The 20010-nt window shown below is 34.9% G+C and overlaps 1 protein-coding gene and 1 non-coding gene across 2 annotated transcripts in view; both read left to right on the top strand.

Annotated features, from left to right (window-relative positions):
- spg (dedicator of cytokinesis spg) overlaps positions 1–20010 on the top strand; it is a 52618-nt gene that overhangs the window by 26601 nt on the left and 6007 nt on the right. The window contains exons 6-30 of the mRNA XM_090107011.1: positions 142–423; positions 1861–2073; positions 2824–2923; positions 3184–3419; positions 3762–3921; positions 4909–5032; positions 5471–5625; positions 6157–6325; positions 6521–6655; positions 7001–7247; positions 9273–9459; positions 9799–10046; positions 10600–10761; positions 10980–11108; positions 11577–11721; positions 12130–12358; positions 13506–13662; positions 14342–14455; positions 14661–14789; positions 16324–16518; positions 16882–17023; positions 17377–17537; positions 18430–18537; positions 19105–19418; positions 19786–19875. Coding sequence (XP_089963137.1) covers positions 142–423; positions 1861–2073; positions 2824–2923; positions 3184–3419; positions 3762–3921; positions 4909–5032; positions 5471–5625; positions 6157–6325; positions 6521–6655; positions 7001–7247; positions 9273–9459; positions 9799–10046; positions 10600–10761; positions 10980–11108; positions 11577–11721; positions 12130–12358; positions 13506–13662; positions 14342–14455; positions 14661–14789; positions 16324–16518; positions 16882–17023; positions 17377–17537; positions 18430–18537; positions 19105–19418; positions 19786–19875 — 4331 coding nt within the window. The remainder of the gene's footprint in view (positions 1–141; positions 424–1860; positions 2074–2823; positions 2924–3183; positions 3420–3761; positions 3922–4908; positions 5033–5470; positions 5626–6156; positions 6326–6520; positions 6656–7000; positions 7248–9272; positions 9460–9798; positions 10047–10599; positions 10762–10979; positions 11109–11576; positions 11722–12129; positions 12359–13505; positions 13663–14341; positions 14456–14660; positions 14790–16323; positions 16519–16881; positions 17024–17376; positions 17538–18429; positions 18538–19104; positions 19419–19785; positions 19876–20010) is intronic.
- Positions 15692–15808, top strand: LOC149904433 (U5 spliceosomal RNA). Its single transcript, XR_016457291.1, has one exon. It is a non-coding gene; the product is annotated as a U5 spliceosomal RNA (small nuclear RNA).

A 20010-nucleotide genomic window follows, 5' to 3' on the forward strand; every position in this document is an offset into this window, starting at 1 on the left:
ATTGTTTTGTGGTAATACCATAAGTGTTTTAATCCATTATACTATAAATTTTTCAGTAGTATAAATTAATGCATCACTTTTTTGGCTGTATCGTAAAATTGTATGCATCCAATTTGTTCACACGATATAATTTTTTCCCAGTGGCGCGGCACGCTCCGACGCGCCGGTGGCTCGGGCAGCAGTTTCAACTCGGGCACACTAACAAACTCAACCATCACTACACCCACAGTACAGTCCCACTACCTCATGTGCAGTATGAGAGACTTCGGTCACACAGCCGGTGGGGACGAAGCAGAATTGTTGCTATGGTTACACGATGCTAGACGAGCCCAGCCATTGTCGGAGAGGTTCAGGGTCCGGATAGCGAGGGACGGCTTCTCGAACTATATAGATCGGCTGCACGCGAATAGCACGCTGTTTGCGGTGAGTGGACAGCTTTATTTTCAGGTGGAGCAAGAAAGGTGTGAATGGGTAGCTTTAATCGTGTGAACATCGCCCCTATTGGTAGTTGGGTTAGAATTAATCACTCATGAAAAAAGCTCGCAATAGACATAATAATAAAATCTTAAAATGTTGCGGGTACTTTATATATCTTAAAATGTACTCTCTATTGTACCTAAACTTGAATAAAAAAAAACTGTAATTATGGTGTTAATATACCCGAAAATATAGTTAATGAGAAATACCTGCGAGTTACGCTTATAAATGCTTGGCTTCTTGTTTTAATAGATTTACTCGATGTATGATATGGTATTTAATAAAACTGTTGTTTTAAAATAAATGACTCTTTAAACGATGAAATAAAATAAAAAATCGAAACTGAAATTGGACAAAAATCTCCATATTCACTCTGTATAGGTATATACTACTTATATACTATTTGACATGAAGCTTTAGTGTTCGTAAGAATTACAATATGTACCTAATCTATACATCTATACAAATATTATAAAGAGGAAAGGTTTGATTTTTTGTTTGTTTGTTTGTATGAATTGAATAGGCTCCGAAACTACTTGGCAGATTTGAAAAATTCTTTCACTGTTGGAAAGCTACATCATTTCTGAGTGACATAGGCTAGGTTTTATCCCGGAAATCCCACGGGAACGGGAACTATGCGGGTTTTTTTTTGAAAACGCGGGCGAAGCCGCAGGCGGAAAGCTAGTTGCAATATAAAAACTTTTACTCATTATATTGAGTCGATTTCCTTAAGAGTTTATAATTCAATTTAAAATGACTTGCAAGTTTTGATTCTTAATTGTCATTTATGGGGATTTTTCTAAAACCACAGCAGTCGGCCACATACTTAATTTACCTAAGCGAATATTATGTACTTTCATTATCCTGTCAATGAATGAGCTGTTTAATTTTTGTGGTCAAGTTTGCTATTTATCTCAACGTTAAAATATTATTGCTTTTTTGACGGAACTTCCAAGAACAATAATTGTTCCCGAACGTTTGTTATTGACCTTATAGCTGCAACATAGACTTGATGTGGAATATTAATAGCATTGAAGAGGAGGATTTAGGGCCGCATTCAATTACTTATATTTACTTATATTAATATTATAAATGCGAAAGTAACTCTGTCTGTCTGTCTGTAACTCAATCACGCCTAAACTACTGAACCAATTTTCATGAAATTTGGTATAGAGATATTTTGATACCCGAGAAAGGACATAGGCTACTTTTTACCCCGGGACATAGGATAGGTTTTATCCCGGAAATTCCACGGGATCGGGAACTATGCGGGTTTTTCTTTGACTGCGCGGGCGAAGCTGCGGGTTAAAAGCTAGTTACTTATATGTCAGTTAAAATGACAAATAATGTATGAAATTAAATAACCCATTCTTCCATATCCAGGATCTATCAGCAACAGATCTCTCCCGCGAGCTCTGGCTGGTGGCCTGGGTAGTACGAGTGGGGAGATGGTCTGGTGCGGGTAGTATCGGTAGTGGGACTGGGGAGAGACGTGGTCCAGTAGCTAGACGGCCTTTGGGAGCTGGTGTGTTGCCATTGGTTGAGTTTCTGAGACAAACCGAACAGCCGACTGCAGAGAAGGAGTATACTTTTAAGGTGGGTGGAAGTTTTGGGGTGATTTGGACATTTTTTGTTGGTTATTTTCGTATGTTTTTGAGGATGTTGGTAACTTTTACTGTATCTAAGTTCATACAGTTGCAGTGTTCTGAATTTTATATTTTCTAGTAACGAATAATATGTAAAATAACGAATAATATTTTATACTTGTGATGAGTATTGAAGAAAATTGTGTTTTGTAAGCTTAGGTCAAGAGGTAAAAGCGTTTTCGTTTGCTCTGTATTTAACAAGTTGAGTAACTGTTAAGCTAAATAGGAAAAGTAACTAGTTCACTTTATTTGTGTATGTAATAAAAAATAATAACACGGAATGGTTCCGCCACAGGGTTATATAAATATTATTTAAAGAGAAACTATATTTTAAAAGTAGTTTATGAATAAGATCTGGAACGATCTTCTTACCATTATTTATGCAGTGCAAAATATTTGGAAATTATAGACCAGAGTGTAGTTAAAATTAGCATTCATTGTTTATGTTTACGTTACGAATCGACATAGGCAAACTATATGTCGTTGTCATAATATTTGCTGGGTTACTCAAAGCTTTGTTTACTAAACACGGCACAGTCTGTTGCAATGATGCAAAGCAATTTGCGATCTAAATAAATGCAAAATAATATTATATCTGGAACGTCCAATGTATAATACAATTAAAAAATATGAGTATTCATCAGGGAATTTGGATTATTTCTAATAGAACATAAAAAGTAAATTTATGGACCAATTTCAGGTTTACCAATGTGAAGAGAAAGACTTTCATCAGCTTCATGATATGTTGATCCGGAAGCAAACAAATAAGTGCAATATTTTACCAGGACAACCTAATTATGGTATTTATATTATTTAGATTCTTAATAAAGTGTAGTCTCCTATGGCTTAAATGTAATCTACGATGCTTTTAAGACAATTTTACTTCCTTCGTTACAAAAATAATAAGGAACGTTTTGTTGTAATTAGCGATCAATTTCATCACCAATATTACTATACTTATCTTGCCCACTATTTATTTATCTTTTACAAAATACATTATAATGACAAATAAAATCAGTTCTACACTATTAACTATCTCTAACTACCCTCTTGCTTGTAGGAATCGTCGTCGCCCTCAGATTACTCACGAACCAAGGCAGTATATCAGAAGCAGTGGCCTCCGGAGCCACTGTTACAGCGAAACGGGGATTTCCCGATGTCATAATGCCGGGAGATGTGCGAAATGATCTGTATCTAACATTGGAGAGGGCAGAGTTCGAAAGGGGCGGGAAAAGTACGGCGAAGAATGTTCTCGCAACTGTCAGCGTGCACGATAGTACGGGACTGGTTATAAGTGTAAGTTGGTTGTAATTAAAAGTATTAAGTAACCAATCTTTGTTTGGAGAAAAAATAATGTCATAAAATAATATTATCAAATGTTACTTGATCCTTATTACTGGAAAAAATATTGTGTTTAAATATCGTGTCGACGATCATCTCTATTATTCAAATGGATTTTTTCTATAAAATTGTAGTTATTACTGATGTTGTTTGTTTTCGCTCTGTGTATGATTCTCAATATGTCCAAGTTATATTTTAAGTTTTTATTGTAATAAAGTCGTTCTACTTTCTTTCAATAAAAATAAACGCAATGCTGTCTTATTGGTCTGTACATTTTAATGATTTTTCTTCTTACAGGATTGCGTTTGGGGTGCCAGTGGTATAGGCTCTACTTCATACGAATCTCTAGTACTATACCATAACAACAGCCCAGCGTGGGGTGAACAACTACGACTTACTGTACCGCTAGAAACGTTCACGCACGCACACGTACGCATCGAATTTCGGCACTGTTCCAGTGAGTATATTGTACTATAGTATTATGTATGCGATACAAGCGGTATTGGTTTTACTTCATACAAGTTTCTAGTGCTAAATTACTAGAACAGTTTGGCGTGGGGTGAACAACTACGACTCACTGTACCGCTAGAAACGTTCACACACGCACACGTACGCATCGAGTTTCGGCATTGTTCGAGTGAGTACCTATATTGTACTATAAGATAGCATAATATGAGGTGCTATAGTAGAGCCATTTTAATAGGCAACATTTGACAGTTCAACAAAATTCAACAACGTAACCTAGTAACGACAACATAGAATAACATGATATTTCGTTTTGTTAGAACTGCACATTTGCTTAACTTTTTTTAATGACGACCACATATTTATAATAATAATGACCGATACAAGTAATTTTAAGATTTCATTTTACTGATAAACCATTCTAAACATAATAAACAATTTCTGAATTGAAGAACTGACGTCGCTACAATTTTGTGTCAATAAACCATTTTTCTTTTTAAATACCAGAGACGTTACTCTAAAAATCGAAATCTGACATCTAGAATCGAATGCATTGATTACTTGTGAATAAAAATCATCATAAATTAATAAATTCGATTGACAAATGTTTCAAATCCGTATCGATTAATTCACTTTAATCGATGTTTTAAAGCAGGTTACCTCTCTTTGAAGATAAAATTGATAGACGTCAAATGTTGCCTATTAAATTGGCTCGACTATAATAGTATTGGCTCCACTTCATGCAAATTTCTAGTGCTAAGAACGGTTTGATTTGGGGTGAACAGTTGCGTCTCACTGTACCGTTGGAAACGTTCACGCACGCACACGCATTCAAATGCAATAGCAATTCCGAAATACTTATTACAATTTTAAAGACTCAAACTCGAACGAAAGCTAGATATGCCTACACATTAAAATATACTTAAAATATGAATGACGGAAAAATAAGATCATTTTAATAACTTATTTATACTTACAGCGAGAGACAAAAACGAAAGGAAACTATACGGTTTCGCATTCGCAAGACTAATGGAAGCGAGCGGCGCTACGCTCAGAGATGGAGCTCACGAGTTGTATGTGTACAAGTGTGATGATCCTAGCAAGTGAGTTATTATATTTATGGAGGGTAGTTTAATATGCAATTTTGTAGTTTTGCAAGGTTTTAAGATAGGATTGAGACAGTTGCTTCATCAACTTTTTTAGGTATTTTAAACCTTAATTTAAAATTTATTTACTGATTATTGTGGTTGAGCATTGAATTTTTTTTTTTTATCAAGATGATAATATTATTCTATTAAAATTAGGTGAACAAGTGGTCTGCGTACTTCTTAATTACGTAAAAAGGAGCAATTTGCCAATCTACTAACATTTTAGCAATGTTAGATATTTGCGAACAACGAATCCACTTGCTCTTTCATCCACTTTTTAAAATATAATTATGAAATTAAAACACAGGTAGCTTTTTAAGTAAGAATACTTCATAGATCGGAGAATGGAGGATAATTAAGGTGATAATACTAATAAAATGTGTTTTTCAAAAGGTTAATATCAGCAAACTATCTATCCTTACCGTCGTGTGCGAACGACTCTGTGCGTGCGAACGCAACCAACGGACTCGTCACATCTTTCCCGAGAAGTACCAAAGAAAACTGTACTATTAGTACGGTTTTGTGTTCTACTAAACTTACACAGAATGGTGAGACTTGTTTTTTTGACGTGACAACGTCTTATAATTCGATAAAAACATGACTCATGCGGCGTTACCTCGCTCTGAGGCGTTCCATGTAAGGCTTGAAGTGCAAGCGAGAGCGCGGAACGAGCGACAAAGAAGCACAATCGGACGTTGTTACGTTCAACTATCGTCAGTAAACCGACTTTACAGACAACCAATTTTTTTTAGGAAATTACATTTCTGTAGTGGCAGTAGATGTAGTTTTTATTTTGTTAGACATTATGTCATGCATATCTCAATATTTTTATTCCACTGGATGATTTATCTTTGTAAAATTTCAACTCGAATCAGACTATCGTGATTTTTTTAAGTCTTTGTTGTGATTCTTTTATCAATTATTACATTAAAAATAGTTCAAAGTAATAAATCTCACTTAAAATATGGCTATGAATTAGGCTTAGCTAAGCTTCACACTAAAAATAATATTAGATAATATAATATGAAAAAATAATAAGAATACAAAAGCTTTATAATGTTTTTTATCTTGTTTTTCAGAGGACCTCCTAGCATTATTACAATGGCGGGCTCACCCGGAAAAAGTGCAAGAAACATTACTGAGAGTGTTGCGTTTGGGTGACGGTCTCAGCTGTGAGGAGCTTATCAAGTTCCTTAGAGATGTGTTGGACGCGCTTTTCGCTTTGTTTTCCACTGAAGATGGCAACAGGTACTCAATTTTTGATAGCTCTTTTTCTTAGTTTGTATTTAAAAAAAAATATTTAAAGGATTTAATACAACATATTATATTAGACTCAATATGAACTAATGTATCATCTATAAAGTATATTAAACTACATATATTATAAGCTTTAATTAAATAGTGAATAAATAACTAGATAACTATTCATTCTTTTCTTTTCAGTACGCCTCATTCTGGAACAGTTTTTCTAGTCCTGGTATCAATATGCAGTTTATTAGATGAAAGTCGATTTCAACACTTTAGACCTGTACTGGATGTGTATATTGAAGAACATTTCTCCGCTGCTCTTGTTTACAAGTAAGTACATTTGTAGATAAAATAGTATTTTTGTTAGTTGTCTTATTCAGAAGATTTATCTATATTTCTTGTTGGTATCAATTTTAAATTTAAGGAAGAGAAAAAAATTATCCCAGCCTAAAAGTTAAAATAGAATAAACGTTTTATGAATTAAAATGTTAACGAATATACTATTACCGCGATTGAACTAAACAATTCGCCAAATTTGTATTCATTGCATTTATATGCTTGTAAATACAAATTATAATTTTCTAATAGTATAGTTTGTCTCGGTAGACAGTAGGAGTAGAAGTAGTTTATTTATTTTCTATGCCAGTAAAAAATAGTAAAAAAAAAACTTTCCAGGGGCCTCCTCTCCTCCGTACAACACTGCGCCGAATGGGCGGCCGGCGCTGAAGGCCAGGAGCCAATACGCAAATGTCTTCGTTCTCTTGGCGCTGTATTCCGATTAGCTGTTCGCTCGCGCTGCTTATTCGCGCGAGCTACTGGCGGACAGTATGAAGATAGCTTTAGAAGGGATGTTAGGGCGGCGTTACACGCGCTAAAAGCACTGGCTCAACACCCGCATAGAGAGCACTTGGCGCCCGCCCAGGTAATTATTCGGATAAATAATGGGTGCAAAGTTGCTTGTCAATGGTTGCACTGGCGGACAGTATGAAGAAAGCTTTAGACGGGATGTTAGGGCTGCGTTACACTCGCTAAAAGCACTGGCTCAACACCCGCATAGAGAGCACTTGGCGCCTTCCCAGGTAACTAGATGTAAGCTGGAAGAGACTATTCTCCACAACACAGGGAATCCTAGTGTGGAGATTAGTGCATTGTACTATCTACAAAATGTTTAAGTAACAATAAAGATTTTTGTATTTTGTATTTTGTAACAGCTATACAGGGTGTAATCGTTAAGTGTGCACAGGCGATTATTCCGTAACTATTACAGATATCAAAAAACTTTAAACTGATATCGAAAGTACTTAACCTAATGAGTAAAATGGCCATAATAAATTTTAAAAAATAATACGAGAAATATCTAAAAAAATTAACTTTAAACCCTCCCATACATTTAGTATGAGATATGAATATCCCATGTACATGGGTTGATCCAAAAGTAATGATAATCAATATTAAACAAGGTTAACATTACAGTTAAAATAATTATGTATTTCTCTAGATAGTCTTCTAACTAGATAATATACTTCGATATTTTTTTTTCCTTAACTTAGAAAAAAAAAACTTTGACTTCATCTACAAAAACCCCTCAAAATCGGCCATCACTTCGCTGTCGTCTTAAAATTTCTTGTATCGACGGTGTTTCTTGTGCCAAGGTAAGAGATAGAATTAACTAGGAGCTAGATCTTACAAACAGGGTGGGTGTTCAAGCATTTTCAATGCCGATTTTTGATTGGCAGCCATCGCAACTGACGCTTTGTGATCTGGTGCGTTGTCTTGGTGAACCAACATTCAAGACCGAAGTTTGCCATGTCTCTTTTTCTTACTAACCTACGCGCAATCTTTTAATTTGGTCTGTGTAGTAAGAGCCCTGTGTAGTAGTGGCTACCTTCTTAAAATATTCCACATTTCTTCAGCGTCCCAAAAAACTACGGCTTTAATCTATCCCACTAATTTTCACTTTGAAAATCTTCACCGTCACTTTGGAAGCTCGCATCCAGGCCATTGATTGTTTCTTGGTTTCAGCATAAACATGGTGAACCCAGGTAACGCCCATGGTCACAAATCGTGACAAAAAATTATCCTGATCTCATTAAAAATTTAGAAATTCACCCTCTAAATGTCGAATCGTTGTTTCTTCTTTTCGTCGGGAAACATTCTGGCTCGCACTGTTCACATTAAAATTAATGTTAATACTTGGAAACGTGGCCTGTAGATATAATTTTTTTGTGATAACTTAGTGATTACATGAGCAAGCATAAAACATTTATATTATATTTTTATGTGCACAGGAAATACCCAATTATCATTACTTTTGGATCAACCTATACATTTAATATGAAAGATTTTAGCTCTTTTTTTGTTTTTTTTGGTTTTCTGCTTTAATTACTTCGCAAATTTGGAGGGAAGTTCATTTAGAAACTGTAAATAGACCTCCTCATTGTATTGCACAATAAGGACGTCACTTCGAAAATCTACTATGAATACAAAATGTATGGGAAATAAATTGTATGGGAGCGTTTAATGTAACATTTTTGGTTATTTCTCGTTTTATTTTTAAAAATTTATTATGGCCATTTTACTCATTAGGTTAAGTACTTTCGATATCAGTTTAAAGTTTTTTGATATCTGCAATAGTTACGGAATAATCGCTTGTGCACACTTAACGATTACACCCTGTAGACACGCCCTAGAGCCTTAACGGCTTGTCGTGTTATTATATGTTGTGAAGTGATACTGGGTACATTAAAACACATCTTGGCTGCATCAAACAATTAATAGTTTAATTTGCAGTTGTGTAATCTTGTTGTCAATGTTATTACAATTTTTATAATATTTAAAGAAGCATAAAACAGAATCACATGTAAAATGTACTATAATTTAATTTATTCTTATTCCATTTGTTTGTTTCCTTTTTCTTTTCAATTACTAGGAATCGACATTTTTTAAGGTTGCCCTAATGACGTCATGGGCGAGCGTCGCCAAGGAGGTATCTTCAGCGCTAAGTCCGGTAGAAGCTGCCAGAATATCGGCGGCCATGTTGGATGCATTCGCAGCGAATGTACCGGCGCCATTGGTTAGAGCAAGGCTGGCTGCGGCACAGGAGATATTGAAAGGGCCGTTGGGACAAGAGCCTGGTAAGTTGGGAATAAGTTCTTGTATTTCGACCGCGACTATGTTTTACTTATTCTCATTCTATCATGTTAATTATAAATATCATATTTATTCTGTATTTTTGAAAAAAAAAAAATATTAGACATATTTAGTAACTAAATTTCCAGTATTTGAATAAACTGATGTGGTTAGGAACTATTTATTTATGGGATGTAATTTTTATAATATTATGTAGATGTGTAATATTATGTAACTTAAAGATATAAAGTCTCTTGTAGTTTAAGTTAATTCTAAGGTTAAAAAATTACAAATGATTAAATAAATTCAGTTATATCGACTCAATTTGATCTAATTTTCTACAGAAGCGAGAAACATAGTCCTAACGACAGCATGTCACCATCTACGAGTACACTTAGCACGACGCGATGAACTATCGCAATGTGCCGATATGTTAGGTGAACTTGTCACGTTATTGTGGAAGAAAGAAGACCCTGACATTCCATTGGATGATGATGCATTGGATCCTGACGTAGATGTGCTCTGCTTGAACACGCTGGATGTACTCGTTGAAACTGTACTGCATTTGATTGGCGGAAATTCGCCCGTACTTGTGAGTATTATAGTATAATAGCGCTTAGTGACGTCATGTTCAGCTAGCGGGTCACGTTACTATGAAAGAAAGAAGATCCAGATATACCGTTAGATGATGATGCACTGGATCCAGATGTAGATGTGCTCTGCTTGAACACGGTGGATGTACTCGTTGAAACTGTACTGCATTTGATTGGTGGCAATTCGCCAGTACTTGTAAGTATATATTTTAGTGTAATTGTCACAGCTAGTGACGTTATGGCGTGTTGGGTTACCGTAAAATATCCATGTCGAGAAATTCGTGTTATGACTAAAGAAAACGCTTACAACGCCTTCTGGCGATAAAGAAAAGTCATGACCAGTTCTGAACATTGATTGGTTCACCAGAATGCCGCTCACTCAAATTCGCAAATGTTTCTTTTTTCCCATAAATAAGGCAAGGCAACATTCGTGAATTGTAAGTTTAATGCTTGCACGTTAGGAACTCGGGTAACATTATGGTGAAGTTTTTTACTCGCTAAAAATTAACAAACTTTGATGACAGAAAAAAAGCTTATTTAATTATCTTCTAGGGGTCAATGGTAGCTGGTTTACTAGGCGTGATGGAGCTATTGAAGCCAGCACATTACCAGAGATTATGGAGCCATCTCGCCCCACACCCGCATGATAGGAAACCGCTAAAGGACTTCCTGATGCGAGCGTTTCTTGTATTCCGGCATTTGATTGAACAAGATGTAAGTATATTGATAACTAAGTAGAACCGGCGGGTTTGCTCGCGTAGAAAAAGTAGCTTAAAGATATCTGTACTAAAGTTAAAGTACATATATGTATTATTATTTACATATGAGAGATCATATTACGTTTACAGTACAATTAGTAGAGTTTTTATTATGGTAATAAAATTTGCTTGTGAAATCGTAGTTCCTATATTATAAAATTATTACATTTTTAGGTATTCCCATCGGATTGGATGGTCCTGCGTGTACAGAGTTGCAAAGTTTTGTTATCAGCGCTGCAGGATTTAGCTAAACCTCTACTCGAAAGATTCTTGGGAGATGAACCACCGCAATTCGATTCACAAGTTAGTATACTTGATATAGTTTACATTTAAATCAAATTAATTAGAGTTAAGTTTTTTCCCCTCAATTAAAACATTACATATTATGTAGTTATTTACGAATCCTGCCACTTGTAATGAATGCGCAACTAAAATATGTGTTACAGTTCGATTCAATTAGGTGTAGGTGCGAGTGTGAGTGCGCACAGGTCCCATATCGTCCCGCTAATACCTAAAATTGTTTTCTGCGCATCGGATCGTACGATGTTCCGAGCCGCCATTTAGTTTGAATCGTACTGTTCATGAATGTTTTTCTTGTCTTTTCCTACTCGTAATGACATTATCTTTTATGTTTCAAAAGGCCAGTGCTGCCAGACATAACTTATCATCTATACTTAGCAAAATTTCGGGCTTCGAGTAGTGTTAATAGCTGTCTTTCTACTCCTTAAAAAAGAATTGTATTTTGAGCATATACAAATGTGTTTGTTCCAGTTATGGTCGGGTTACATGGAGCTAGGTGTGGCCCTAGTGACATCTAGCGCGCTACAAACGGAGCGGTGGACGGGCAAAGGGCCCGACAGGAGCGGCATGCGAGCCGCCGCGGGCCTGCAAGTGTTGGCCGTGTGGAGTCGACTGGGTTAGTGCTTGTATTGTAAGGGTCTGGTTATATGGAGCTGGGGGTAGCCACATTTAATTCCTATTTTCAAGACATTTGCAAGTTCAATTAAGCAGAAATATGGTTGTGATTTAGTAAAATATGTGGAGATAATAAAATAATAATAATGTAAGTAATTAAACTGATATTAAATTTACTTACATAAAATTAACAATTGACTCCTTCATAATTATTATTATATACAAATTACATTTTATAACGAGCTAATAATAACACAGCACATTTACATATCAAAATATCATCTTCACTTGGAGCTATAAAGAGTATTATTGTATGCATTTATTATCCAAGTAATCTTATTTTGCCAACTCAATCTCACTCATCATGTTTTCCTCTTTTCATAATCATAAAATATGCCCACATCCACAGGGGCAGCACAACTCCAGCTAATAGGGGCGGCAGTAGGAGCGCTTCTAGAGATCACCCTAGTAGGGGAGCTCCGTAGAGCAGCTCTAGGCGCTCTAGTCGCTCTAATGGCGGCGGAACGAGCTGCTACCGGCTCCGCTAGACGCACTGAAGCGGCACTTGTTGATAAACTGGACTCGTTAGTTGCGGATAATAAGGCGGATGATCACTATCGACGGCTGTTTGATACCGTGTAAGTATGGGGGAGGGATAATTGAGAAAGAATTGAGAAAGAATTGAGAAAGAATTGACACAACATTTTAATTTTTTCATACAAAATGATAAAAATAAGCATGCTGAAAGTGACACAGGATAGTCAAAACTGTTTGGAACCTGTGTATTTTAACTGCAATATCCGTATAGAATGAGTGAGTAAGTGAGTAAATGTTAAACACACATTCACTCACTGATTTAATCATTCAAAGTAGAAGAAGGTACCCTTGTTTAACATGATAGAGGAATGTCTAAAATGAATACACATAAATGAAACTTCATTTTTGTACTTCCAAGTAAAATATTTTTTTATGGTTATGCAAACCTTCATTATTATTGAAATATACTAGCAGACACTAAAATGTTACTACCAAAACAAGGAGTACTTACATGAATATATTATTATCAAATTACTTTCAAATAGCCTATAAATAGGTAATTAAATGATAACTGAATAGAAGAGATCATTATATACGTTATACAAATTACTAAAATGTATAAACGATAGTTTATTTCTTGATAAATATACCATTAAGTAAGTGCTTTTCGGCATGAATGAACGGTTTATATTATTTAAAAAATAAGTATACAATGTTGTGTTCTGGTCTGTGTTCATCGATAAGTTTTGTTAAAATGTTAATGATGGAAAAAATATTACACATGCTTACGTACATCAGGGAACATTTGAGTTCAGTGTGAGTATAAATACCAATTATTGATAGTAAATTTAAGTATTAATAGTTGACATCAAATTTAACACAGTTATATTATTGAATAGATGTTAATATGTACATTGATCGAGGTTTATCAATTCGCAGTTTAATTATTTGGTAAAATATGACATATTTTATTATTTCATATAACTTATGTTACAGAATATGTAAGGCTACATACAAATAGCATACTTGTCTTGAGAACTAACAGAAAAAATGGTTACTTTCATCTGCAACAGCAATGTTGTGTAAAAAAATGAGGTGTTAAACTAATTAAGGCGATCTTATCAATCTATTTATAAAAATTGCGAAGGTTAATTTCTAGCTAATTAACATTTTTCTACAATATAAAAATTCTTACTTGTCTGTCATAAAAATCGATATAATTTCAACATTTATATATTTTATTATCAGTCTCATGGAACGCGTATCAACCGAGGGTTGGCGGGAAGCAGGCGCAGCCTTCGTAGGATGTGTTACCCGCTTATTAGAAAGACTACTCGACTATCGTGCCGTGATGCAGGGCGCTGAACATAGACACAAACGTATGGCGGCCACTGTCAACTTGCTGGTGAGTGGTGGAAACAAGAAGCTTATATCTAATACACTGGAGATTGCACTATGACCATAACTAGGCAAGTTGGTGTGAAAGGGATAAAAAATATACAGGCGTCATTCAACGTCATATTTTCTTGTTACAAGTTAATGGTCATAGTGCAATCTGGAAGCAAGGTGCAAGGTGGAATGTTCTAGAATTCGAACACGCGTTCACCATTGAGGTATTATTATAGAGAGGACACCAAAAACAAAATCTGTGCAACAAGCGCGGCGGCGCGGGGCGGCTAGTGAGTCATACACTTTGTAGATATTCTGCCTCTTATTACTTATAAATTAAAACCAATCAATGTAAATATTGTGTATCTTATTAAAAAAATATGAATAAAATTATCAATTAAAACCCATCAATGTATAAAAAAAATCGTTTGAGACGATTGACTCTAACTCGTATTACAAATAGTTTAGTAGCGATGCTCTCTCTAGTACGTAGTACTTTTTTAACTCAATGGCGTTCACATACTTATTGCTAGTAAGCGTCCCAGCAGTGGGAACATAATGGGCTGATGATGATGTGGGATTGTTCTAGAATTCGAATGCGAACTTCTGGTTAAACTGTGTGTGTAGGCGTGTGTAAGTGCATTTATGTTAGAATTTTTACTTTTGTAATTTTAACGTTATAATATTTTTTTCAGAACTTTTACAAAAATGAAATCGACCGTAAAGAGATGTATCTCCGCTACGTGTACAAGTTGCATGATCTGCACATCGCCTCGGATAACTTTGTAGAAGCTGGATGTACTCTTTTGGTAACTTATTATTTATCATAACGTCAATGTAATTATTTATTTTTAGTTTTATATGTAGGTTTCATAATTTAAACAAAAATAATTATACAGTATGAAATATTTAATCGCGCTAAAGAAATTTCAAATCAGTCAAATGTCTCCAGTTATTTCTTACAATTTAACTGATATTATAATTTTTTAAAGTTTATTTTACACAAATTCATAGTTATATGCCGAAACACTAAGCTGGGACAGCGATCAGATTGGTGTTGATTCTGAACATCCGGAAACCCCAGAATGGAAGAGGAAAGAGGCGCTTTACAATCAAGTCCTGCAATACTTCGATAGGGGAAAGGTACGTGTCCTATTTTTTGTTTTATCTCTTCTTGATCTGCAATATGTCACGTTTGGCATTTGTTTATTTATTCTTCATTGTACAATGGGTCTTAACTTATTTCATAAATATCTTATTCAAGTTCAATGTTCAAATGGCGGCCTTATGGTCCTAAGCCATCTCTGCCAGGTAACTTTCAGTTGCAGCTGCAGCATTTAGCTGGTTGAGCAGAATTCCATTATTGGCATGCATGGTAAACTTTTGGTATCGTATCCATATAAATTATCTGCCCCCTAGACAAGTGGCTTTCTATTAGCGTAAAGTTCAATAGAATAGATTATGAATGTACGAGATTGACGTAATCAATCGTCGTCGTCGTCGTAATCAAACAACTTTAGTAGCTCGTATTGAAAATTTTTGTATTATGAAAAAAGGATTCGCATATTTAAAAAGGGCAGTTTATAATGAATAAGAAAAAACAATGTTAAGGCACACTTATTATTTTGCATTATGTGTGTGTTAATGTATGCAAATTTTTACATCGAAAAATTTATATTTTAACGCCATCTATAGCTTGGAGTTATAAACTTATTCTCTAGTGGTAATCTTCTTTCTTAGCGCCATAATTGTAACGAGTTTTGTTAATATGTACACAGATGGCGCTAATATCATCATTAAATTGAAAGAAACGAAATTGAAATTTTTTTGGTCTTCATTGAATTTAGTCACTAAAAATGATTTAATTTTAATTTTACCCACTTGGTTTTTTATTAAAACTATAATAATATTATAATATAATATACAGTATGATTCATACGAATTTGACACTTAAAACGTTAACTAGATGTCACTAGTTGTCATTTACATCGCACTATCGTTTTGGTTTTTGGACAACGTAAGTAATTTCCTAAGAGCTGCGGTAGTCACTCTGGTTTCCCTTCAAAACGTATAAATCTTTCGCCTTTTACTAAAGATTTCCGTGGAGGGGAACACTCAAATGAGTCTAACTCAATTTTTGATGCTCTACTATAAGTAGAGCTTATAAATCCCTTATCTAACACCTATAAATATAATTAAGGTACATACTACATATATTATTTGCTGGCTTTTCACCCGCATTGTAAAAGACAAACCTGTATGTGTTCATGTGTGATTTCTGGGATAAAACCTCTCCCTATGTCCCTTCCCGGGTATCTGTGTCCTGGTCCTATCAAATTGTATCCAAATCGATTCAGTGTTTTAGGTAAGAATAAGTACAGACATTTTATAAATCTATAATAATAGTAGGGAAAGCAGGGATTTTGTACAACATACATCTTGGAAGAATTATTCATCTATTTATAAACGTCCGTTTTTGATTATATGTACATATTATAACAAATTGGTTGCACCTAACTAGCTGTAAAGTTCTACTATACACTAATTTACATATTCATTTATTTTAAACACTTTATTGTGCTGCCAACATAAAAATAGTTATTTTGGCAGCACAATTTGTTGTGTGTATGTTTAAAAAAAATAATCAATCTAATACACATATTAATTATCTTTCTAGTGTTGGGAAAAAGGTCTTCCCCTACTTCGTGAATTAGCAACACTATACGAAGTGAAGCTATGCGACTACGCTCGTCTGGCACATTGCTTGCGAACGCACGCGACTTTCCTCGACTCTGTGTTGAAGGAATTGAGGCCTGAGCCGGAGTATTTCAGAGTCGGATTCTATGGAAAAGGGTGTCCGCTTTTTGTGAGGGTGAGTAATTTTTTATTCCGTTTACCTATAGATAAATTGCCAACTCTCTCTCTGGTAATATACTCGATAATATGTTGTAAGGAAGCCTATGTTTTATGGTAAAGTATGTATTTAAAAGGTATGCTTTAAAGGTACCTAACCATTTAAAAAAAATCTTAATCCATTTAACATAAATTTATTGAAACAAAAATTGATAAAATAAAAATAAAATATAGTCTTGAAAATCACGTTTAAACTCAAACTCAAATTCATATATTTATCATAATGACAATTCCGTTCGTGTTATCATGAAATATTTGACTTTTAACCAATCATAATAAAAAACATCATTGTAATTAACCTTTCTTATTTTTTTTTTTTCAGAACAAACAGTTCGTATACCGCGGGCACGAGTACGAACGCATCGGTGCGTTCACGCAACGTTTACAATCTGAATACGTGTCAGCGCATATTTTAATGAGAAATACTCCCCCAGATGAATCTGTTATAGCTGCTGATGGACAGTGTGAGTTTTTTATGTAATAAAAGTTAATTGAAATGAGGATATGTGATTATATGCACGTTATTTACTTGTAGATACTCTGATATTCTTAAATATTTTAATATTAATATTACCAATCGTAAAGAACTACTTTAGATTGGTTATTCACTTAAAAGTAATTTCATCTTGCTCACCATATTTATTATATGTAGATATAGGTAAGTAGATGGTACAGTAGTTAATACTTTTTCTGATGACATTGTTGTATACAACTTTGAAACTTATTTTTATGAAATAGAATATACATTTATTTAGATAATCGCTCTATCACGTTCTCCGTCTTTTTGTTTTATCTTAATTGATAATTTATTTTATAGACATCCAAATCTGCAATGTAAAGCCGGTAACGAGACAACAATCGTGTCCTGCGCACGCGCCGGAACAAGTGAAGCGGTTCTACGCTTTCAATGACGTCGATACCTTTTTGTGTGATCGGCCATTGCATAAACCTCCAATAGATAAGGATAATGAGTTTAAGGTTGGTTTGTGATTATATTTTATACTAGAAACGCATATCGTCTGCGACGTGCTTATTTAAATACTAATAAAAAATGAAGCTTAATATTTTTAAAAGGTAGTAGACTGAGCTTCATTACAAATCATCAATATTCTATGAATTGAAATCGCATTCTACATTCTTAAATTATTATTTGAATAAACTGATAACAAAGGAGAATGGGCAAATTGGGCCTGAAACTTGGGCTAAGACCAATACACACGAAATATTGTTTTTGTGATAGATCATTACACATACCTTACGAAAAAAATAAAATAAAAAAATAAATCAACCGGGTTCTTGTACAGTCAAGGCAAAAAGTTTTATTTATTTGGCTATTATTTTGCGCACAATAACGGTGTTTTTAATTCGAGTGAAGTAAATATAAATCTAAATGTCAGTGGAGTGACTGAGTTTAACCACAAAAAACGTCTAACTACGTTGAATTATAATAAACACGGTATAGGTAGGTACCTGTTACAAAACATAATATTTGTGTATTTCGGTTATTAGAAGGCTTAAGATTAGTACGTATTGGTAAGTGAAAGTGAATTGGAGTAACATAAAGATATTATCATTGTCTTATAACAGTTATTAATTGCAAAAAATATTATACACAAAGAAATATAAACTTGATGTGACTGTACAAAAACCCGGTTGATTATTTTTTTATATATATTTTTCCCGTTATCTATGTGTTATGATCTATTATAAAAACAATATCTCATGTGTATTGGTCCAACTCAAGGGTTCAGGCCCAACTTCCTAATGGGCATTTTACTATTAAAATGCCCATTCTCCTTTGTTATTTTACAAAATGAAAAGATAATAAACATTCGTTTTGTTCATGTTTTACATTAACATTTAATTTCAGAGTTTGTGGATTGAACGCACAACGTTGGTGACAGAGAATACGCTTCCGGGGATATTGCGATGGTCCGAAGTAGTCACCAGATCTGTTGAAGAAATACCACCAGTGGAAGTGAGTATAAAATTAATAATGTGATAATATGTCACTGTTAGTAGCCAACACAATTAATTTACCTAATTTTAAGCTATTGCATAGCTTCTATCGCGGGCCTTGAGCGCGGGGACCGAATCCAGAAATTTAGTAACGAAAAACCTCACGGTCCCCACTCCGACGGGCGCGGAGGTGTGGCTTGAATGCATAGCATAGCATAGCAATAGCTTTACCGCGGCAGTCCCCGAGTGCCACACGTCTTTTTTTTACAAATACATAGACCGTCATTTCATTATAATTAGTGGTATTTATTGAAGTGAAACTTCTTTAGGCGCGTTGAGAGTAAAATTTCAAGGTCGCGTCATGGCAATAACGTCACACCATGGAGTAAGGTGACGATTATGGTATCTTTGAATCTTGCTAAAGAAGTTTCACTTCTGACACGTGTGCCCTTTTTTATTATTAACACTACAATTCGTAATATATTTTTTAATTTTGAATTAAACTCAATCTTTTAAATAATATGTCGATTTGATTGTATGTACATATTTCTTTATGAACTTACTAAGCAATAACATTTATCCCCAGTTCGCATGCGAAACGATGGAATCAACGGAACGCGAACTGCGCAACCTCATATCGCAATACACGGCCGATCCGACACGCAACATTAACCCCTTTTCCATGCGACTCCAAGGCACGATAGACGCAAATGTACAAGGGGGCTTCTCTAAATACGAACAAGCTTTCCTCACAGCGGAGTTTGGTAGAAACGCTAGTGTTAGAGAAGTGGCTGCTGCAGCGAAATTGAGGAGATTGGTAGCATCGCAACTGGCAGTATTGGAAGCAGGGCTGGGATTGCATGGGAGGTTGGCGCCGGAGGAAGTGAAGCCGCTGCATAGGTGAGTAAATTAATATTGTAAAGAGAGATTGAAACTGTCGAAAAATTATAATCCTTCGAGTCCATACAAATGAGGCGTTTTACGCGTGCAATGAGCGGGATTCTTGACTCGCCCGTTTAACTCGCAAACGATGCGTGAGTGAGATACTCAGGTGCCATTGCAACGTCCAGTAATACGCACGAGTCCGTTGTGAGTGAACGAATTTGATAACAATGGAGCGTGATAACTTTCATACGGAACTCTGAACGGAACCCAGATAGAACACGCGTAAAACACCTCATCTGAACAGGCTCTTAAGTGCACATCAGAAAGTTTAATCATAATCACTACCGTAATGTTAAATAAATACATTTATTTTATATTACAGGCGTTTAGTTGAACGATTCACTCAACTGCGACAAAACTTGGGCCCTGGACTAGCTCGAGCTCGTCGTCAACTCTCTGAAAGTATTGTCAAGTAAGTATACGCAATGTATTATTATATGAATTCACAAATAGAAATTTGATTTTTTTAGAATAAAATTTCAATCTGGAATACGGAAACAAAACAATTACATACTTTCATGTTTTTGCCCTTTACCTGAATAGCGCT

Source organism: Colias eurytheme, chromosome 11, assembly GCF_061535395.1.
Source record: "Colias eurytheme isolate Ceu_HAF_F1 chromosome 11, ilColEury1 Martin Lab GWU primary, whole genome shotgun sequence".
Taxonomy (NCBI): domain Eukaryota; kingdom Metazoa; phylum Arthropoda; class Insecta; order Lepidoptera; family Pieridae; genus Colias; species Colias eurytheme.